This window comes from Maniola jurtina, chromosome 9 (genome assembly GCF_905333055.1).
Source record: "Maniola jurtina chromosome 9, ilManJurt1.1, whole genome shotgun sequence".
Classification (NCBI taxonomy): Eukaryota; Metazoa; Arthropoda; class Insecta; order Lepidoptera; family Nymphalidae; genus Maniola; species Maniola jurtina.
The window spans coordinates 12,739,924-12,764,244 of NC_060037.1; the positions used below are offsets into that span (position 1 = coordinate 12,739,924).

The window sequence follows — 24,321 nt, forward strand, 5'->3', positions numbered from 1 at the left end:
AAACACTGGCAAGCAAAGGGCTTTGTATATTTACACTAGACGACTAAGACATGATAACGACACGATTTTTCCTACTAAATAGATATTATGTATACCTATTGGAAGAGCGAAATGAAACAAGTTTATAACACTCCCGACAAGTGAAGGTTACAGTAACTAGAAAAGAGCTGATAACTTTCAAACGGCTGAACCGATTTTCTTGGATTATATAGCTAAGAACACTCTCGATCAAGCTACCTTTCAAACAAAAAAAAACTAAATTAAAATCGGTTCATTAGTTCAGGAGCTACGATGCCACAGACAGATACACAGATACACACGTCAAACTTATAACACCCCTCTTTTTGGGTGCGGTTAAAAATATCAGGAAAAGCTCTAACTACGTAAACAAGAATTGGTTAAACAGCAACGAAATATAGTATCTACCTAATACATATTAGATGATGCCCGCGGCTTCGTTAGCATGGGTTTAGGTTTTCAAAAATCTCATATGAACTCGGGACTTAAAGTATACTATGTCCATTTCCGGAATGAAAGCTATTTCACTATGACAATTCGTCAGAATCAATAAAACAATGAAAAGCTAGCAGACAGACAGGCAAACTCGTATTTATAACATTAGTATGGATAAAGTACCTTGGTTATGATAATTGATCAAAGATTAAAGAATCATTATCAAAGGCACAATTTAGATTGGAATAAAATCATGAAGTTTCTAAATCCAGTTGTTTGAGCTGTACAGATATGTTGATAAAATATGTCCGATCCGGATTCTTTGATCGTGAATTTCATGGAAAAGAATAAGACTTTTTTAGAAATATCTATCTATTTTTTTAAACAAGCTAGTGACAGGCTAGCGGTTAAGACATCGGCGTCGTCGGCCCTATAACAACTAAATGTACCAAACCCGACGTGTCTTCTACATTTTTGGTCCTTCGAGTCGGAACACAGACGCAGGCAGGATTAATTTTGGGGCACCCTCTATCGGTGGGTATAAAGAAACGTCAAAGCCACATCTTTTGTAACGTGCTTGACAAATGAACGCCGCTGGCAACGTGACTCCTTCCGATTAAATAAAGATATCCTTTATCCAAGAGTTTCTTACTTTTAATGTTTCCGTCTTTTTAAATTCAACACTGATTTAAACGGTCTGAGGGATAACAAATAAAATACTGATATTAATTTTTATAGAACCCCTCTCGTCAGCGGCGTGTAGATATAAAAAGAAAAGCTGACTGACTGACTGACTCGCTGATCTATCAACGTACACCTCAAACTATTTGACGGGCCAAGCTGAATTTTGGCATGCAGATAGCTATTATGACGTAGAAATCCACCACTAGATGAAATTCACGCGGAAGAAGTCGCGGACACACCTAAGCTAGTAGAGGCATAAAAGTAAAAGCTGAAGTAAAAGTGATCCATACTTAATATTTATAAATTCAAATTCAAATTCAAATTCAAAATATTTTTATTCAATTAGACTTTTACAAGTTCTTTCGAATCGTCAAAAGCATTTACCACTGGTTCGGAATGCCTTTCCTACCGAGAAGAACCAGCAAGAAACTCGGCGGTTGCTCTTTTCAAAGATTTGATATACAATATTATGCCATGTATAAAAGCAATTGAAGTCCTGCGCATTGCTGGAGCGAATATAGGTTCGAATGTGTCTGTCTGTTAGCTTTTCACGGCCCCATACATTACCCGATTTTGATGAAATTCGGTATCAATTTGTAATCCAAGGAAATTAAAGAGTTCCCGTGGAATTCTTAAAAGCCCATACGTTTTTTTTTGTTAAACCGATTTATACGAAATTCGGTAAAGAAGTGGCTTGCGTCCCGGAAATTGACATAGAGAACTTTTTATACCGGGACATTAAATAGGTAGTTTCCACGGGATTTGAAAAGTCTAAATCCACGCGGACGAAGTCGCGGGCATCATCTAGTTAAAATATAAAGGATACAATCTTAAGAGCCCTTGCTCTGAAGTCGACGACGGTGAACATCTGATGGGGCTCCAAGATATCCAGCAGGTGATGCGTCACCAGCTCGCGCTCCTGACGAGACGCCTTGGCCGTCACGATGTCCAGGCCTTTGTAGATCTACAACAAGACAAAATAACCTATATCAGCGATAGAAAGATAGATAGATAGACAGAAAACTTTATTGCACACAAAACATGAAGTAATCAACACAAAACAAAGAAACTAAGAACTACGAGTAACAAGTGTAAATTAAAAATTTATAACACCCCCGACAAGTGAAGGTCACAGTAACTAGAAAAGAGCTGATAACTTTCAAACGGCTAAACCGATTTTCTTCGATTACAGCTAAGAACCCTCTCGATCAAGCCACCTTACAAACAAAAAAACTAAATTAATATCGGTTTCTTTAGTTAAGGAGCTACGATGCCACAGACAGTTACACAGATACACACGTCAAACTTATAACACCCCTCTTTTTGGGTCGGGAGTTAAAAATAACCTATATCAGCGATAGCTAGATAAATGGACAGAAAACTTAATTGCACACAAAACATGAAGTAACCAAGACAAAACAAAGAAATAAGAACTACGAGTAAAAACAATTATATGCAAAGACGGCCTTATTGCTCAGAGCAATCTCCACCAGGCAATTTTTGGTGAAAGGAGAAACTAGATGTGTTGAATAGTACTAGTACTCGTATTAGTAGTAGGTGTGTTCGATAGGTAGAGACTAGAGACGTAAAGTCATTAAATCTGTCGTGATTTGATTAATTTTCTGCGCGTTTTAAGCAATTAAATATCTCATTTTCTTTAACAGTGAAGAAATACATAGTGAGGAAACTCGCTTGCCTGCTAGTTCCCCATAATGTTCTCAAAGGTGTGTGAAATTTGCCTACGGCCTAAACTCTTCTAATTCTGAGAAGATACCTGTCCTCAGTAGTGGGCTGGCAATGGGTTGATCATGATGGTGATTTTCCCTAGTTTTCCAGGTATTGAATAATTGTTTAAGTCTGAACACCCATGCTATTTTAAGCCTGCGCCTACGTCTTTTCACGTGAGGTGCTCTCAAAATTAATATTCCCGCTTAATCTATAATTTGTATAGGCTTATGAATATTAAAGCGGGCGAGCCTTCACACCTCGCGTCCCTGTTACATATATTTCATACGCTTTACACACCTTAACATAATTGTCACATTCACTTATTCAGAGTACAGCCTCGGTGACTCCTCCACCTTTATAGCTTGGGTTTGTTGCTTGCATAAACCGATGTGATCCTTCTGTAAGCGACCTTGCGATCCTGCAGGGTGAATTGATCAAGTGATCAATTCGAATTATGTAAAATACTTCGATGTACGCGTAAAATGTTGGTCATATTTTACTTTTCTATATTCACATCATAGTAATACTTATTTTCGGTCAGTAACTATTATAAACCGAAGATCAGTGTGCATGTGGGTTGGCACTGTAAAGTGGGAGCCTCAAAATTGGACAATATTATAGTCCTGGCCTACTTAGGCTTTGTAAATCGTAGTCTGTCATTTTTAACCCCCGACCCAAAAAGAGGGGTGTTATAAGTTTGACGTGTGTATCTGTGTATCTGTCTGTGGCATCGTACCTCCTAAACTAATGAACCGATTTTAATTTAGTTTTTTTTGTTTGAAAGGTGGCTAGATCGGAGTGTTCTAAGCTATAATCCAAGAAAATCGGTTCAGCCGTTTGAAAGTTATCAGCTCTTTTCTAGTTACTGTAACCTTCACTTATCGGGGGTGTTATAAATTACATTTGTAGAATTTACAATTAATTTACACTTGTAGAAGTATACAATCTCTAAAGTAAGATTTGAGTAAAGCGTATATTTTCAATCTTTATCTAACGAGGTATAAACTACAAAGTCAGAAGTTATTCAATCGCGTAGGGGTCAAATGTTTTGTATATAAATTCGAAAGTCAAAGTCAACCGTCAAGAGATTATCACCCATCATGACGACATCCATATCCATATTTTAATGTTTATAATACTTCTAAATTCATAAAACTTCTTATCAAAAACCAACTTCCGAAGCCACTACAAAGTAAAAAAATATTTTTTGTTTCTACGCGTAGGTACGTTAAAGCCACACATTGATTTCTAGTTGCTTTTTGTTTTTATGCTCGCTCGACTTCAAAGTAGTGTGCTACAAATCGCTGGCTAGAAAAAATATGTTGAGTCAGAGGTCTGCCAGATTTCCGTAAAAAATGTGTCGTTTCAAAATTCTGGAAGAACGTATCTACGAAACATTGAGTTATTATTAACTAGTTCATCAAGTGACCCGCCTCTCCGCCTGCCCATTTGCTCGCTATTTTTTAATAAAAAAAACTAGTGGATAAACGCCTTATGCTAAAAAAACATCTTCGCGTTATTGCCTTTCTAATGAAACTGGTATGGGACACATCGGTTGAATGGTTTCAAAATCTATAACGAACATAGGTAGAAACACTTTTGTGTTTTATTATTTAGATTGTTCAAATTATAACCAAACTACGTTTGTTTGGAATAAACTCCTCTTAAAATCAGTTAGTAATTTATTATTATGGATTGACTTTGGCTGGCATAATTTGCAATTAGATTAGGCAAGCCATAAGTTTTATTGTAACATTAATAAAAACCTTCAATAATATTTTACAATGTAAGCCTTTTAACCGATGTCTTATCGTATTCTTTATCATTTACGTAAATGAACCCAATAAGTACATCCGAAAAACTTCAAGATACACTATCAGGGGGTCAGAGGTGCGCCAAAATAGAATCTTCCGTCTGCGCGCAAGATCAAAAGTGTCACCTTGATGAGAGCACAACCCAATTCTCTTTTATTCGATTACATTCGATTGTATAAATCACTAAATGATGCCCGCGACTTCGTCCGCAAGGGTTTATTGTAGGTTTTTTAATCTTCCGTGTTTTTTTTTGGATTTTCCGGAATGAAAACCGGTCAAGTGCGAGTCGACTCGCATATGAAGGGTTCCGTACCATCGTAAAAATACGTAACACTTTTATAAAGTACGTGCTGCAAGTTAATGACGGACTGCGCCATCTATATGTGATTCAAAAAATTACTTTTTCGTGAACACATTTTTTTTGTGTTGTAACAACAATTTCACAGTTTTTGGATTTTTCTCCTTTACTTGGGCTATAAGACCTACCTGTCCTGCCAAATTTCATAATTCTAGGTCAACGGAAAGTACCTTATAGGTTTTCTGACAGACACGAAAAACGGACAGATAGACAGAGAACAAAGTGGTCCTATAACGGTTTTTTCCTTTAGATGTACGGAACCCTGAAAGTAGCCTATGTTCGTCTCCGGGATGCAAGCTATTCTATCTCTATAGGCTGTACCAAATAGACCATGCCTACAACTTATCCCATGTGGATTTAGGTTTTTAAAAATTCTGGAGAATTCTCTGATTTTCTCGGACAAAAAATTGCCTAAGGCCATGACTGACGTTCCTTACAATATGTGTATAGTCCTTTTTTTACTGGTTTTACGCCTCTGAGTTCTAGCCCCTTATGAGCCTGAATGTATAGTACGATTCTTGCTACTGTTAAATTATTATTATTGTAGCGTGCAGCCCTGTAGCAACATGAGGCACAAGGGGTAAAATGGCCTTTACACATATGTACTTAAATCGGTATTTGTCATAGGGTGCTCGTTAAATCGATATAAAATCGCCGAAAACACGTTAAATACCGCTCGCTAGTATATCATATTAATGATTAATGTATGTAAATCAACAATCTAATCTCGACTATTATAATTCACCGTCCCGGGAGGCCCTCCGCCAGACGGAACTATTTAGCGACGATAATTATAATAATATATGTATCCTCGGACTATACAAAACATACAGACGGCAAAAGGGGCGGCAAAATATACAGCTTGTTGCGGCACAGTTGACGAAAGCTAAGCAACTTCTTACAAAACGTCGAAGCTTCATGTTAACTGGCAGGCGTCAAATGTTACCTACATTTGGCGCTAGGTAGGTTATGAAACGATCAGTTTTCTTTGATATCACGTCACGCATAGCCTAACATTTGACAGATCGTCGATTCAGGATCAAACTGAGAGTTTCCTCACTTTAGTTCGCTCTGATTGAAGTCATCTGCATTGCAGTCCTTAGAACCAAGTGCCAAAAAAGCAAATTGCGTGACCGCCTATGTTCTCTGCCAGAAAAGAGCACAGTTAACAAAATGGCTGTTAAATATTTGATTATTTGAATGGCTAATAAATATTGGACGGCAAAATTAAATCTGTTAATTTTGACTGAAACCATTTTATTTCATTGAGTTGCTAGCTCACCCGCTTCGGCTTCACAATAGAGAAAACCTGTACTATCAAATTCCAGCGGTTTAAATTATACGTTGATATGTCAGTTAGTATTTTCTTTCATGTGGAAAAGATTTGTATACAGATGAATATTTGAGATACAAATTTCAAACCTTTTGGTGAAGTAATTTTATCAACTGTTGGAACTTATGCTAACTTAGGTGCAATGATAACTTAGGTATCTATCTACCATATGATAGAGTTAGAGCTCCATCTATCTTTTTACCTCTAGTCTGTGTAATGTCATGTGATCGCGATGTTTTATCATAAATTAGCCATTCCGAATCTAAATTGAAACGCAATTTTACTTTATAATTATGTATAATGTATTTTAATCGATGACTTGTATGAGGATGATTGCGATCTCACCTGAGGGTGTTATACAACTAGAATGCAATTCACTAATGTCTAACATCCATACTAATATTATAAATGGGAAAGTGTGTCAGTTTGTCGGTCTGCTAACTTTTCAAGGCCCAACAGTTTAACCGATTTTGATGTTTGGTACACAATTAGCTTACATCCCGGGGACGTATATAGGCTACTTTTATCCCGTAAAATCAAAGAGTTTCCATGGGATTTTTAAAGACCTTTCTTTTTAACTGTTTTATTCTTTCCATTATTCACATAATAGTAGGAGTTCTCTTAGGACGGTGGGTTCCCAGATCCTTCTGCATACAATGATACAACTCGACACATGATATAAAGAAAACGAAATTACTATTCTTTGGTTTTCACAGTTATAATAAAATGCTAGCTGATGCCCGCGACTTCGTTCGCGTGGATTTAGGTTTTTACAAATCCTGTGGGAACTGTTTGATTTTCCGGGATAAAAAGTAGCCTATATCACTCACCAGGTCTGTATGATTTTGCATCTCTGCCTATTGCTGATATAGATAACATGTTTTTGATGATGACAGTACATGCATGAACCTATAAATATTCCGCACATGTAATAAAATCATCATTCATCAAATCATCACCTTTCTACTGACCTGCCGCTCAACGCTTATATATTATGTACAATTAAAACGTCTATTGTCATTAAGTACTTTGGCGCAAGGGCAAACACTGTGTTTTAATTTGATTTGACCTCAAAATTAATTTATAGAATAAAAACACAGTATAATTACCTACCTATTATATTATAAGGTGCAATACGTATCGTCTGCGTGCTTGCAAAAAAATATTAAATCATTTTTAACCCCCGAGTGTTATAAGTTTGACGTGTATATCTGTCTGTGGCAACGTAGCTCCTAAGCTAATGAACCGATTTTAGTTTAGTTATTTTAGTTTGGAAGGTGGCTTGATCGAGAGTGTTCTTAGCTATAATCCAAGAAAATCGGTTTAGCCGTTTGAAAGTTATCAGCTCTTTTCTAGTTTCTGTAACCTTCACTTGTCGAGGGTGTTATAAATTTTTAATTTACACTTGTCTCTAAGTACTTTCCTGCAGCGTAAAATTGAAAGCCAGATGTTGCAGCCATACTTTATAGAGAGACAGAACCTGTGAGGGCTAGACCTGCGTGATTTTATAAAAGCTGAAAGTTCGCATCGTCCTCAACACAGGGAGGAACGATCAGCGACTGAAGAGGTTAGATTATCGTGGCTTTGGCAGGTAGCAAAGGTGTACAAAATCTTTGGTTAAAGTAGAAAGTGTAATTTTTTTATATTTTCTTCGGAATAGTATTGATTTAATGATTTGTGTTAAGCCCCCATATTAACTTCAAGAATAGTTTTTGTTTAGACCAATAGACTTTTTTAAAATTAAAGTACTAGACTCTAGAGGATGCCCGCGACTTCGTCCGCGTGGATTTAGGTTTTTAAAGATCCCGTGGGAACTGTTTGATTTTCCGGGATAAAATACCTATGTCCGTCCCCGGGATATCAGTTCACCGTGTACCAAATTTCGTCAGAATCGGTTAAACTGTTGGGCCGTGAAAAGGTAGCAGACAGACACACTTACGCATTTATAATATTAAGTATGGATGGTCTAACGACCTCTCTGCCTTGTAAAATTCTCCTGCTCCGATTCGTTTGATGTCTTCTGTCCACCTACTTAGTGACAGGATCTGTCAACACTACCCTTTCAGGTGCGAGGTACATTCCACTTTGGACCCCGACGTCTATGGGTTTTACGAACTAATGCGCCATGCCCATTGCCATTGCCTTTGACTTTGACTTTGTGACTTGATAACGTCATCAATTTTTATAGATCATGTCAAAAAGCTGTAACACATTGTAAAGTGTATTAGTGGAACATTTACAACCACACTAAAAACATCTAGATTCTTTAAGGTGATATATTATAGCGCCCAAAAAACTGTTCACCTTGGCGCATTATTTTGACCTATTGCGGTAGGACGGAACATGTCCACTCGAATTGACCTCTATTTTCATACATTACACTTTGGACTGCGTATCTCTGTTAGGCTACAAGCTTACCAGTTTATTAAGACCCCCAGTTTCGTATTGTTTTTAAGGCGATCGAGACTTTTTTGTTACGGATAACCTCTTCAAGTGCATCCAATTTGCATGGGCCTCCCATTGTATCATTTTTAGAAGGCATTAGCGGTTTCTTTATTTGGTCGGTTATGTATCACTGTGTAAACATCTGATCGTGACGTTCTGTACTGCGAAGATAGTAAAATGGGGCATGATAATTTGCTTGCCGTAGGTACGGAATTTAATTCATGAATACGAGAGCCTGTATTTATGTTGTTTCATTTCGTTATTTTTCGAATCAATGCTTGTTCAATACAAACATTGATTCGGAAAATTATTTTCATCCCCGGCTGGATTTACTACAATACAATTTTGCAGACAGTTCAAATTTTGAACAAGAAACCTTATCAGCAAGAAAGCATCATGGAAATTTAAACATCTTTGCAGTGAAAGTTTTACTATAAATGGTTTTTTTTCTAATTTACTACTATAAAAGTTACTCAATTAATACGACTATTTAACCCTCTATTATTAAAGACTAGGTCTCTTGCACCCACCTCGAGTCTTCAAATGCATAAGTTTTTTTGCTCCAAGACACTTTCCATAATATGTAAGAGGCGGTAGATATTATTTAAATAGATGGCCGCGACTTTGTCCGTGAGTATTCAAGGATATAGGAACTGTTGATTTTCTGGGATAAAATCCTTTTTATCCCAGAAAATCAACAGTTCTCTATCTCCAGGATGTAACCTATCCTGTAACCCCCTTCCAACCCATAAACGAGCTACAACAGAAGCACAACAGAAGCTACAAACTGAATGAAAGCGGTTGAAACGTTTCTGTTATGGTAGAATTTGGACTCGATTTTAGCACAGTTTTAGGCCGTTTTGCTTTTGTAAATAAGTTCAGGTTTGTTTTTAGTTCCAAAACTTTCAAATAAAAAAAATACGAGAAATTACATCTATTTGTTGGCCAGCTCATTATGTGATAAGTAATTACATTTTTGCTACCATTTTAAATTTACATGGGTCCACTGAGCCCATGACATTAGACGCGAAGTTCTATCACGACTTCAGTTAAGGGTTGAACAGTTAAATCACGTCGATAACCTTTTAGTTAATGACGCGTCTCGTTAAACTTTTTTAGTAATACCTAAAAACTGCGTCGCATTTTGTTTAATGTTTGTTATAATTATAATAATATGTGTGGATACATTTTAATATGTTGCTATGTGGTTCGAGGTGCGGCCGAGTGCAAGCGGATATTACTAAGGTATTAAACTTTTATTATTATAAGCTTGTTTTAGCATTAGGTACTTTTTTTTTACAAAAAAAAAAAACAGTTTTCAAAATTCCCATTTTTTTGGAGATAACTCAAAAACTACAACTTATTTGGGTTTAGCTGCGTTTTAACTAGTCCAATACAATACTTTTCATCCGTTTTAAAATTGCAAACTTAAAGTATGAAGTTTTTGAATCCTGAATCTTGAGTCAAATGTCAAGTTTTATTTTCTCCATCAGGATTTTTTCATAATTCTCAAGTAGATATAATATAGAACGGAAAAGGCAAATAAAGTCTATAAATTCACCGAATCCCGCTTACAGTTCGTCAGAGGCTGGCATTTAAAATTCGCAGATAACAGATATCTGCCAAGGCCACCCACTTATCGCTACGATTTCGCACTATGACCACACATTAAAACTCGAGTTGTACTACATACAAACTATATTATTTGTCATACTAGCTGTTGCTTTCGACTACACCTGCAGCCCAAGCCTAATCAATGACACATTGCTTTCTTCTTGTTTAGGGTTCCGTAGGCATCTCCCGAGAAAGGAAACCTTATAGGATCACGTCGTTGTCTATCTGTCTGTCTGTCTGTCTGTCTGTCTGTCTGTCTGTCTGTCTGTCTGTCTGTTTGAAAAGGCTAATCTTCGGAACGGCTGAACCGATTTTAACGGGATTTTCACATACAAGTAGAGGATTGACCAGGGTGTAACATAGGCAACTTTTTTAACCGACTTTCAAGAAGGGAGTTGTGTTTTTCTACCTATGTACATCGAAATCTCCGAGATTTCTGAACCGATTTGCGTCATTTCTTTTTTAATCGATAGAGGAACTTTGCGACATTGTTTCACAAAAAATTTGGATTCCAACTCCTCAATCCTCATGCTGCAGGGGATCTGACCAATCCACGCGGGCGAAGCTGCGGGCATCAGCTAGTGTTAAAGTAAAGTTAAACTGGTTTTTGTATAATTGAGTTTCCGATAGCGACTGATGCCGATTTCGTTCAGAAATATGCGAAAAATTGTTCGAAACATAAAATCGAGTCAATGGAAAATAACTTTGGCATTATCATATTAATTCATTATGTCTGTCGGAAAATCTATATGTGATCCTATTAACATAATTAATAACTTGACTATCTGTTTAATGTCTAGATCTAGAATTTTCATTTTATTATAATAGTAATAAAAGGAAAAGGAATATAATGATATTCATTCTTACATTCATTTTAATATGTAATTTGTATCATAATGACACGTAAATCGATAATATAATTTGCATTTAAACTAATTGTAAAAAGATAAAGTTAAAAAGCACTAAAACCCGACTAAACCCGACTACTACCCGCGAACTGTTGCACGAAGCAAATTTTTACAGGAGGAGCAAAAAAATCTGTATTATGTACCTTTTTGACGGAAATCATGAACTTTAGACTCAATTTTAGCATAGTTTTAGGCCGTTTTGCTTGGAAATTAGTTCAAGTTTGTATTCAGTGATCGAAATAATGAAATTCGGGCTCAGTTTTAGACTGTTTTGCTTAGTAATGAGTCCGAATTTGTATTCAGTGGGGATTAAAGAAAAAAGTGTTTTGATTAGAAGTGTATTACACAGTTATTTTCGCCAGCTCCTCAATTGCGATTGCAACAATGTGATAGTTATAAACGTGCTTAAAGTTATAAGGATAGTATTGGATTTTAGGCTATCATCTGAGAAACCATGCGCGTGTTGTTCCAAGCACATCGCACAGTAAATAAAATAAGAAAGTAAGTTTTTTTAGGGTTCCGTAACTCAAAAGGAAAAACGGAACCCGTATAGGATCACTTTGTTGTCTGTCTGTCTACTGGATTAGCACATAGGCTACTTTTTATCCCGTAAAATCAAAGAGTTCCCACGGGATTTCGAAAAACCTAAATCCACGCCGGCGAAGTCGCGGGCATCGACTAGTGCATAATAGTTTTTGATTTATCGTGCAAAATGTTGGGAAAAATACCCGAGTACGGAACTCTCAGTGCGCGAGTCTGACTCGCACTTGGCCGGTTTATTTATTTAGTGCGTAGGTATATTCCCATTCACATTAAAGAGTAGGCACCTACGTCAATTGATAGTGAGTATGTACTTGCTTTATCATCTCTATTACTCGTAAAACTCTCTATTACGCGATAGTGCAAAGGGCGAATAAGCGAAGTGGCGTTTGACACTGCATTGTTGTGTGGGTCGGTGACGTCATCCGATATGAATGAAAGTGTCGCCTACGCATACGGCTATCTATTCTAGAGACATTTGCACAACATAACTTGAACGATTCATCATAGTGTTGTTCTTTTTAACCCCCGACCCAAAAAGTGGGGTGTTATAAGTTTGACGTGTGTATCTGTGTATCTGTCTGTGCATTGTAGCTCCTAAACGAATGGACCGATTTTAGTTTAGTTTTTTTTTGGTTGAAAAGTGGCTTGATCGAGAGTCTTCTTAGCTATAATCGAAGAAAATCGGTTCAGCCGCTTGAAAGTTTTCAGCTCTTTTTTAGTTTTGCTATTATAGAGGTTTTTGTGTCAAGGGTTTTTTAAATTTTAAGTTAAGAATTTAGACCATAATAACTTTCTAATTGCTGTATAACTCAGAAAAGTTAAGTTCTCAGTAACTCACACTAGAGATTTGTCCTAAATATTAAAAAGGTTAAATACAGGGCAAAAAAAATATATAAAACTGGAGTCTACGTCAACCAAGCCACTAAGACTATCTGGGCACTGTGAAGCTAGGAAGAATACGCAGGAAGAGTTCACAAGTCGCAAGTATTTATGGATACCATAAAATGAGAACCCAAAACCAGTAGATATTTCAGTAGTAAGATACTAGGCCGACATAAGTCTAGGGCAAAATACAGTGAGAAAACAGCTGAGTCAAAGACACCAATCTACCAGGGCACTATAAAAGCTAGGAGACGAGAATTGCACGATAGTATAGTAGTTTCATAGTAGAGACGGCAAATGTATGGAGTGCTGTGAAACTTTCGGTGACGTCACGCGATATTTATGAATGAAAGGCACACACGTCGCCGCTATTGTACATTTATTTGTTACTGTCGTGTGACATGAAATACATAGCGATATTAATAAAGGCCTTTTGTCTGTTCGTTTCGCGAAATATGGCAGACGAAACCTTGCATCGCAGACAAAATATAACGATCAAAAATAAAAGCATTATTAATAAACATTTTTTTTTCTTTTAAAAAAGAATATTAGCCGTGTTAAATGACTAATATTCCCCTTTCCTCTCCAACTAAGCGTCAGGCTTGTGCTAGGAGTAGGTACGACAATAGTGCAACGGGCGGGGTTTGAACCGTCGACCTTTCGGTTTTTCAGTCCACTCCTTTACCGGTTGAGCTATTGAGGTTCAATTAATAGATAGAATAGCAAGTATTTTTAATAGACTTTTTAAACCCGTGTTAAAAAATTCGTAGGTATAAAATTGATTGTGAAATCTCAAAGATAAGTGTGGATTTTTTTTATACACGTACACAAATCATCGCTTAATTTTTAACACCATAGCAACTTTACACGAACTTTACAGCGAAAAAAACTCACTGTTTCCAGAGGTTTGGGATGTTTGATGGGTACCGTGCAGTTATTGATTAATTATTTATTATTCCTTTTAGTTTTAGACTGTCTGTTGGACGTTTTCTTATTTCTAAATTGCCGAAACGCCGCAACTCTCGAGCGAATGACTTCGGTTTGGTGGTGTTAGAACTTAAGCTACGAAATGGTATTTAGACTTTATTGAGTTTACAATTATTATACAAGTGTAAATTAAAAATTTATAACACCCCCGACAAGTGAAGTTACAGTAACTAGAAAAGACCGAAAAGACCTGATAACTTTCAAACGGCTGAACGGATTTTCTTGGACTATTCCGCGCCTACGATCCAAAGGATCAGAGTTTTCCAAAACATCATTTTCAAATAAATAATTATGTATCAAGGCAACGTCCATCTTGACAGCTTGACATTTGTCAATTGACATAATATTATGAACCTAACGGTTATGTAACCTTCTTTTCTACAAGAAAACTAGAAAAGAGCTGATAACTCTTAAACGGCTGCACCAATTTTTAACCCCCGACCCAAAAAGAGGGGTGTTATAAGTTTGACGTGTGTATCTGTGTATCTGTGTATCTGTGTGTCTGTGTATCTGTGTATCTGTCTGTGGCATCGTAGCGCCTAAACGAATGAACCGATTTTAATTTAGTTTTTTTTGTTTGAAAGGTGGCTTGATCGAGAGTGTTCTTAGCTATAATCCAAAAAAATTGGAGTCGGTTAAAATAGATCAATTGCAATGCTGAAGGCATTTGGTGTCAAGTTTCGGCATTAATTGCAGGCAATCAGTGTAATATGACTCGAATTGCGAAGATTGTATGACTTCGCAAATAACTAGCTAATCGTTATAAATATTTGCTTACACATTACGTCATTTCCTTTCATAATTCATTTCGTAATGTTCAACTTGCCTTTATTCGCGACTAACGTAACTCGTCCGCATGGACTAAACAAATTTCAACCCCCTATTTTACCCCTTTAGGGGTTGAATTTAAAAAAAAAATCTTAATGGATGTCTATGTAGCATAGCATAATAGCTATCTGCATACCAAATAGCCCGATCGACTAGTAGTTTGAGCTATGCGTTGATGTATCAGTTGTCACCTTTTCCCTTTATGATTTAGATTTCGTTCGTAGATTTTCCAAGTTTTTTTTTTCGAATTCCCATTCAATATGTCTCTACAAAAATTGCCGAAAGGAGCAAGGAAAAGGAAACCTATAAGGAAAACAATACGGCAAATGAGGTTAATAATCCGTGAGGTTTTATAACTATTTTTGGTCATTGAACATACCTAATTAGGTAAGCATATGTCAAAACATAAAATATTAACCACCAATCAACCGGTGACCCCGCCGTACAAACGAAGGAAGCACAACTATCGACCCACTATCGACCAAATCTCTGTAATTACACGTCACGCACACAAACTCAACATAAATTCTACGAAACTGGTCACTTAACACCTTCCGATACGCATTTGACACAACGTAGTGATTATATTTTTTTGTTTGACACTTCAATGAAATAATTTAATTTTAAATCGTATCGTAATCGTGCTTTGCAAATTACACAACTTCAAATTGAAGTCTAGGGTTGTCAGAAAATAAATGGGGTAATTTTGCCTGAAAATGAGCAATTTTTTTTTCATTATATTTAGACAAATTTATATTTTATTTTTGATGACAATCATAATATAACTAAGCGAAAAAGGCTGTTTTGTTAGTTAAAAGATTTTAATTTGATATTGAAATTTAACTAAAACAAAACTTATTACTAAATTGTAGTACATTTAATATACCAGTCTCCGTCATAATAGCTGCATGCCAAATTTATCATGAAGTACCTAGGTACCTACGTAATTGGTGTACGTACGTTGGACAGATAAAAACGTATGTTTTTATCTGTCCAACATACTTACCATGTTGTCTTCTATGTTTTTTGTAAATGTATATGTTTGTGTGTGCAATAAAGAAATAAATAAATAGGTAATCAAAATCTTACTACATTAATAATATTATTTAGTTATAGTTAGTCCATGATAGGTTGTTTTGGTAGGCACCCACCAAAACAACCTTAGCGACGAACGGAGGACTCGTCACGCGTGATGTGGTCAAAGATGGGACGCTATACGGATAGCTAGAATATTTATCTTTATTTAGGTATTTTTTAAGGTCATAAATGTCAGAAAACACAAGACAAATAAAATATGAACCCATTTTGAATAAATAACTTTGAATTTGGCTTAGAGAAAAAAAAAACCGCTACCCAAGAGCCGCTTTGTGTAATTTGGTAAGAGATCTACGATATAGGGATGTAAACTTGCCCGGTGTATAACACCAAAAGTAGTGAATAGTCTACTAACCCTGCGAGATACGCTAAATAAAATCGCTAACTGGTACATACTTGGATTATTATTAAATATTTTTAGTGAATATATTGCGTTTTTATATTTGACTTTTTAACTTTAGTAAACATGGTGATGGGCACCCTGTTAAGCAGAGATTTTCAATAAGGCCAGAGGCCCTATACTGTAATTAATCAAAATTATGTAAAAACAGAGTAGGTAAATTTTAATACGTTGCAATCGATAAATTATTATGTTCTAGCATAGAACATCCATCGATTTGTAACTATCATAATAAAGACTAATCTAATGAGATCTCATTTTTTAATAATCATCGTGAAAGGGAAAAATAGGGAAAAATAGGAAAATAGGCAAATTTTCATATGTGAATGGTATCATTCCATAACGCACACATACTCATCAACTGACAGTTCCCCTGCTTCATTTGACTTTTCGGAGCATACCATCCTGAGTATTTATTCATCCAAGCCACCAATTTGACCGCAAAACAATGGCCACTTATAATTGGGTATTATTCATATTTATTTACGATATAGTATAGGTAGGTATATTATTAACATCATAGTAACAGTTCTTAATGATTCACACGAAACTAATTATATAGAAAAAACTGCCCCAGTTCACCGTTAAAGCAAGTGATACTTCATTACTTACTGATACTTAAAACTCAGACAAGTGTAAATTAAAAATTTATAACACCCCCGACAAGTGAAGGTTACAGTAACTAGAAAAGAGCTGATAATAATTTTCAAATCACTGAACCGATTTTCTTGGATTATAGCTAACCACCTTTCAAACAAAAAAACTAAATTAAAATCGGTTTCTTTAGTTAAGGAGCTACTATGCCACAGACAGATACATAGCAGTGTTGTTATGGATATCCATATCCGTAACCGAAACTATCGGATATCCGAAATAAAAAAATATCCGTAACCGTAACTGAATCCGTAATAAAAGTTTTGGATAGTTTCGGATAGGGCGGAGTCTAACTAAATACTACACTCGTACGAATTAACTGGGCACTTCGCTGGAATGCGACACCTTCATCAGTTCACATTTTACAGTTCCTTAAAAAATTAATATCCGTAACCGAAACTATTGGATAATCCGAAATAATTTAATATCCATAACCGTAACCGAAACCGATATTATTTTTTACCAATATCCATATCCATATCCGGATCCGAAATTATATATCCATAACATCCCTAATACATAGATATACACGTCAAATTTATACCTAACACCCCTCTTTTTGGGTTGGGGGTTAAAAAGTTAGAGGTGCGTGCCCGGGATCGAACCGCCGACCTCCGATTAGGAGGCGGACGTCCTAAACACGAGACTACTGAGGGGCAGTGGCACAAATCATTGGTTAAAACTTTAAGTAGGTATTACAAATTGCTTCGTTTCTTTTTCGTGGTTTCGATTTCGTAGCTCGTTAGATACGGTCATTTATTTATTAGTTGTTCTTCTGGAACGGCATACTTTTGGGATAACTTTGATTTCCGTTCTATTAGTAAAAGTATAGCTTTAGAATAACTGAATTATAATAAAAAAAAAGCAATAGACTTCAATATTATCTTGTTTAGTTATTAGTTAGTGTTATTAGTTACACTAGTTTTACTAATACTATAAAGAGGTAATGTTTGTATGTTTGTTTGTAGGAAGTAGGTAATCTCTGAAACTACAGAACCGATTGTGAAAATTCTTTCACCAGTAGAAAGCTACATTATTCCTAAGTGACATAGGCTATAGTTCATTAAAAAAAAATAGAGATCCCTACGAAAATTGTAATAAGCTACCCGTGCGAAGCCGGGGCGTGTCGCTAGTGTTATCATAAAATAATAATTATAATCGATCGCAATTCATGAGAATCTGTATACACATCTGTTATCTGTCACGGTCCGATGAGGTATCGTTTTAGTTTGTTTGTTGGTTGGTCCTTCAATCATGCCACAACGGAGCAACAGATCGTACAATTTTTTGCATGGGTATAGTTAAAAACATAAAGAGTAACATAAGCTACTTTTTATCCTGAAAAATGAAAGTTCCGACGGCATTATTTTTAACCCATACCTATTATACATGGAAATCGGATTTGTAATAATTGTGAAGAAGTGAGAACCATCGAAAAAAATACACGTCGAATTGAGAACCTTTTTTAACCGACCTTAAAAAAGGAAGACGAAAAAAATTTTAAGTTGATAAATTAGTTAGTACGGTATAGTTTTTGGGGCGTAACGAAGCCCGTGGGCGGTCCGTGGGCGCCCTTACTTTCTCGCCTGATTGGATTAGCAGTAATGCGCACTCGGATTATTCGTATCTCATTAACCACGATTTCTAACAAAGTTTGAAGACGAGTAGGTTCATTTTTTAAGTAGGTATATAGGATTTACATGATAAAATCAGGAATGGGAGATCCTTAGGAGAACCAGAGTAACCGAAATAGCTCAGCGGATTGCGGAGCTCAAGTGGCAATGGGCAGGGTACATAGTTCGAATAACCGAGAGACGTAGGGTCCCAAGGTGTTAGAATTGCGACCTCCTACTGGACAGCCAACAATAAACAAGTCGCAGGGCATCGCTGGACTCAAGCGGCGCAAGACCTTGCCGCGTGTAAGTCCCTACAAGTCTTATGTCCAGTGGACTCTATCAGTTGTGCCTCCACTATTTAGTACAGTCATAGGAACCTATTAGTTACCGCTGCAGATGAGCAAAACTTTTGAAAAAATCCTTTATAGACGCTATTTTGAAAATATAAGAAAACTTTCCGGGAAAACAATCCGGGTATCTTTAAAACAAGAGTGAATAGGCACCTTCTAGGTAAACGCGTCCCATCTTAGATCACATCATCACTTTCCATCAGGTTGATTGTGGTCAAGCGCTTGCCTGTAGTGAATAAAAAAAAACTTTATGAGTAGCTAAGTTATGTAACAAGATGTCCCATACGGGCCGAACGAACGTGCCGAATTAGCCCCCACCCCTCTCATGTTGGGGGAAAATATAAGACAGAAAGGGAAAAGTGGAACACGCGATTAGTATTGCGTACCACGCGTCACCAATCTTAGGACGGGGAATTTCGTTTCCTTTGTATAGAGAACTGCAGGCTTCCGTGTTTTGAACTTTCCGATCCATACTTCATAGATCTTATAACTTATAACCTGTACCCGTCACAATCGGTTAAACGGATGATACTTAAACAGGTGATACGGCAGGCAAATAGACAGACAAACAGAAAGACAGACACTATTGATAGTATATTCATCATGATCAACCCATCGCCGGCTCACTACTGAGCACGGGTCTCCTCTCAGAATGAGAAGGGTGCTTAGACCATAACCCGCTACACTGGTCAAGTGCGGATTGACAGACTTCACCCCTTGAGAAAATTATAGAGAACTCTCAGGTATGCAGGTTTCTTCACTTTTATAATCTATACTAATAAATAAAATTGGAGTGTCTGTCTGTAATTTCGAAATAACTACCTCATATTAAGCTCATATGGTTATTTGAACGATACCAACACTGAATCACACGTTTTTAAAATTTTTGTCTGTCTGTCTGTCTGTCTGTTTGAAAAGGCTAATCTTCGGAACGGCTGGACGGATTTTGACGGGGTTTTCACAGACAAGTAGAGAATTGACCAGGGAGTAAAATAGGCTACTTTTTTAACCGACTTTCAAAAAGGGAGTTGTGTTTTTCTACCTATGTACACCGAAATCTCCGAGATTTCTGAACCGATTTGCGTCATTTCTTTTTTAATCGATAGAGGAACTTCGCGACATTGTTTCATAAAAAATTTGGAGTCTAACTCTTCAATCCTGATGCTGCAGGGGATCTGACCAATCCACGCGGGCGAAGCTGCGGGCATCAGCTAGTCCATACTAATATTATAAATGCGAAAGTGAGTCTGTCTGCCTGTCTCCTAGCTTTTCACGGCCCAGCAGTTTAACCGATTTTGATCAAATTTGGTACAGAGTTAGCTTACATCCCGGAGACGGACATAGGCTACTTTTTATACCGGAAAATCAAAGAGTTTCCACTGGATTCTTCTTCCAAAGGCCCGCTTAGCTTGCGTCCTAGAAATTAAGATGGGTAAATTTTGTATCCCGGGAAATTAAAGAGTCCCCACTGGGTTAAAAAGTCTAAATCCACGCAGATGAAGTCGCGAGCGTCATCTTATATATTCTAGTACTGATTAGCGTGAATTAACAGGTTATAAAGAAATCATTAGTATGAGCAAGCAAACGGACTCTGGTTAAAAAACCAGGAACATGCTAGAGAGAAGAAGATAATTATTTTCGAACGGAAAAGAAAGAAAACTGCAACCCGCAACGTGACTGTTTAAAAATTAACGTAACTAACTAACGAGCAACGGAATTGAAAAGCACAATGTGGAGACGGCGTAATTTAATTGTAATAAACTGAAAAGCAATTAGTGGGACAATTACCGTGAGACTTAGGTTGAAATCTATAGAGCGCACTTTGTCTTTGCTTAGGCTTAACAGGGCTCTCTCCGTCACTCGTTTCTGCTCGTTTCATACAATCGTAGTTCCAATTTCATTTGAATACTAAGCAACCAAAGTCCATGAAATTTTGCAGACATATTCTAGAAACTAATATCTGTGTCTGTGGTGTTTTAGATTTTTCTAAAAATATGTAGTTTTAAAATTACAGGGGCTTAAAGATTTGTATGAAAATTTTTAAGAGCGCGTAACTTTGAAACCGAATATTCTAACAGAAATCTGGAAAACCACAGACATTAGTTTCTAGAATATGTCTGCAAAATTTCATGGACTTTGGTTGCTTAATATTCAAATGAAATTGGAACTACGATTGTATGAAACGACTGACGGAGAGAGCCCTCTTAAGTTTCAGTTAAAACGAGACAGATTTTTTTAACGAGACAGACGCTGTCTCGTTCTCTGTCAGTTAAAACGAGACAGATTTATGCCAGCGGTATAACGCTGTCTCGTTTTAACAGTGTCTTAAGTCTGAGCAAAGTCCAAGTGCGCTCTATAGTTCTCGGCCTTAGGTGGTACATTTGGCGAATTGTTGCACGACTAAATGTTGTAGCCCTAAGTTTCCATTAGCCTCAACAATAAACAAAGGCCATGTTATAAAAACTGGCCAAGTGCAAGACAGACTCGCGCACCGAGGGCTCCGTACTGCGGTATTCCGACATTTTGCACGATAAATCAAAAACTATCACACTAATATAAAGGCGAAAGTTTGTGTGTGTGTGTGTGTGTGTGTGTGTGTGTGTGTGTGTGTGTGTGTGTGTGTGTGTGTGTGTGTGTGTGTGTGTGTGTGTGTGTGTGTGTGTGTGTGTGTGTGTTACTCCTTCACGAGTTCAAAGAGTTCCCACGAGATTTCGAAAAACCTAAATCCACGCGGACGAAGTCGCGGGCGTCAGCTAGTTAAGCATAAAAATACATAAATATTTGTTTTTGAATGTACAAGTAAAGCCCTTTCATATAATACCCCACTTGGTATAGTTATCTTAGTTTCAAAATTGAGACACATTTTAAATTATTTTTGGGATTTAAGTACAAATTCACGGTTTTTTCCTTTCCTTGTGCCATAAGACCTACCTAGTACCTACCTGCCAAATTTCATGATTCTAGGTCAACGGGAAGTATCCTGTAGGTTTTCTTGACAGACACGACAGACGGACAGACGGACAAACATACAGACAACAAAGTGATCCTAGAAGGGTTCCGTTTTTCCTTTTGAGGTACGTAACCTTAACAGGGCTCTCTCCGTCACTCGTCTCCGTCAATCGTAGTTCCAATTTCATTTGAATATTAAGCAAGTAAAGTCCTTGAAATTTTGCAGACATATTCTAGAACATACATATCAGAACATATCTGTGTCTGTGGTGTTTTAGATTTTTCTAAAAATATGTAGTTTTAAAATTACAGGGGCACAAAGATTTGTATGAAAATTTTTAAGACCGCGTAACTTTGAAACCGAATATTTTAACAGAAATCTGGGAAACCACAGACTTATTATATATACTTATTATATTATTAGATTCTAGAATATGTCTGCAAAATTTCATGGACTTTGGTTGCTTAATATTCAAATGAAATTGGAACTACGATTGTATGAAACGAGTGACGGAGAGAGCCCTCTTAAAGAGTTTCGAAACAGAAAAGCTCTAGTGCGACATAACGCTAAGTCAATAGTCAAATAGCAGGGAAGTTTATCGTCACGGAAGTTAGCTCCCGCGATACGACCGCAGCCTTCCTGCGGCCTGCGGTATGAGAATTTCAGCATTATCGGTTAACTACGCCTTATCTGGCGATACTTTGACGTTTATCTCGTTTCATGGGAACGCCGAATAATGATACTTGTGTGACGCTTGACCTAAAAAAAAAATACAATGTTTGACATGGAATAGCTTTATGATGTTTGATATAAATTATTTGTATGTGTGCCGGTGTTTTCTCGTCGAAGATTTTTTTTTTTTTTTTTAGTTTACAGACTAGCGCTTGGCTGCAATCAGACCTGCTAGCAAGTGATGATGCAGCCTAAGATGGTGCGCGCTTGCGTAGAAGATGCCTATTCAGTATTCACTCTTGACTTGAAGGTACCCATATTAAAAGTGGAAAGGAAAACTGATGCCAGAAGGGCGTTCTAGATACTTACAGATACTTTTTAGTCCAGAAATCGTCCTTATTTAACGGCACGAATAACTCTTATTAGCGAGAGAGAGATAATACCTGTAACATTAAGTAACCTGTAACATTTTTTTTTTTTTTTTTAATATTAAGTATTCAGAATTGTAAATTCCTTTTATTGTATAACATCATTTATTTCAAACAAACGAAAATTTTACTTTTAATTTAATTTGTTTATTCACTATTTTGAATTAATGTATTTGCATGCCAGCTTGGCGTGATACAGCTGGACTATTTTTATAATTACACCTGTAATACCTGTATCAGCAAATAAATAAATTGATTGATTGATTGATTGATTGAAAAAAATAAATGAGAGTAATGCCACAGAAAGAGAGGCGTTCATTAAATTTTAGGCAGCAGCAAGCTGAATTTCACTTCAGTGTCACTTAATTGCATAGTTATTTGTAAGAATATAGATTCCTTCTACATCTATGGTAACATGAGTCGCTACATTTTATTAGGGTACCATTACTAACCACCAACCGTACCAGAAACTATTGAGTACTAGATTTTGCCCTTGACTTTGCGTGGATTTAGGCTTTTCCGGGATAAAACTAGTCTGTCATTCCCCAGATTGTTAACTATACCCATACAAAAATCCCGTCGATATCTTGCTCTGTTACGACATAATTGAAGGAACAAACCAACAAACAAAGACATACTTTTGCATTTAACATGGGTAGTGATTCGGCGCTGTAAGTAGAAAACACTTATGGGACCCCAGAACTTACCGAGGTAGGTCAGGGCTACACCACACACAAAGGGCGAACCAGTTTACATGACCTCCAGACAATTTGCTCATCCGATAAGCATTGGGTACCTACCTGGCAGTCACTATAGTCAGTACATTTTGACCCCTTTACGATATTTAAGTTCCTAGTACATCCGGGATAGGTACCATGTAAAATTAATTTATTCGCAGATAGAAAGGCACTTTGTGTTTCATATAAAGCCGCGATCAAAGGCGTGTACTTCATAAAGGCAAACAAACATTGCTTACCCTTTTATTTTCGACAACCGATTTTACGAGCGTGCTGATTATGCAAATGCGTCTATAACTCAACCCAAGCGGGTTCGATACGCGGTAGTCATTTCAGTGAATGGGGATGATGCTTATGTCAAAGATTATTTGTTAGCAACCCTTCCTATACGAGTCCATCTCACACTTGACCCATTTTTATATACACAGAAAAAAGATATCTTGTAGATAATTAAATGCAAACGACGGCTTCCATGCAACTTACTCATTAAGAAATTCATCAATTGCATGAGTTTCAAAAGTTCACATGGATTTCTCATAAGTATTTAAAGTATTCAATTTTATATCGGCAAAATGCCACGCGAAGAGAGAGCAATAAAAATATTCTGCAATACAATGGCACAAAAAGGAATGTCCGTCTTGTTTCTCAGACACCATAACTCCGAAAGGTAGGTCATGGCTGGAGACAAAGGGTGAACCAGTTCGGATGACCTCCAGACTGTTTAACTGACAGAATGATTAAAGCTTGCGACTCGAAACATTGTGGTGTTTGACCCCTGGATGCAATATGCAAGGTACCTACAGTGGTTGTTAAATGTTGCAACTTGTATACAATTTAGCTTT

At 36.8% G+C, this 24,321-nt stretch overlaps 1 protein-coding gene across 1 annotated transcript in view; it reads right to left on the reverse strand.

Annotated features, from left to right (window-relative positions):
- Nucleotides 1–24,321, reverse strand: part of LOC123868535 (tRNA dimethylallyltransferase) — a 313,525-nt gene that overhangs the window by 130,356 nt on the left and 158,848 nt on the right. The window contains exon 2 of the mRNA XM_045911093.1: nt 1,964–2,101. Within this exon, the coding sequence (XP_045767049.1) occupies nt 1,964–2,101 (138 nt within the window). The remainder of the gene's footprint in view (nt 1–1,963; nt 2,102–24,321) is intronic.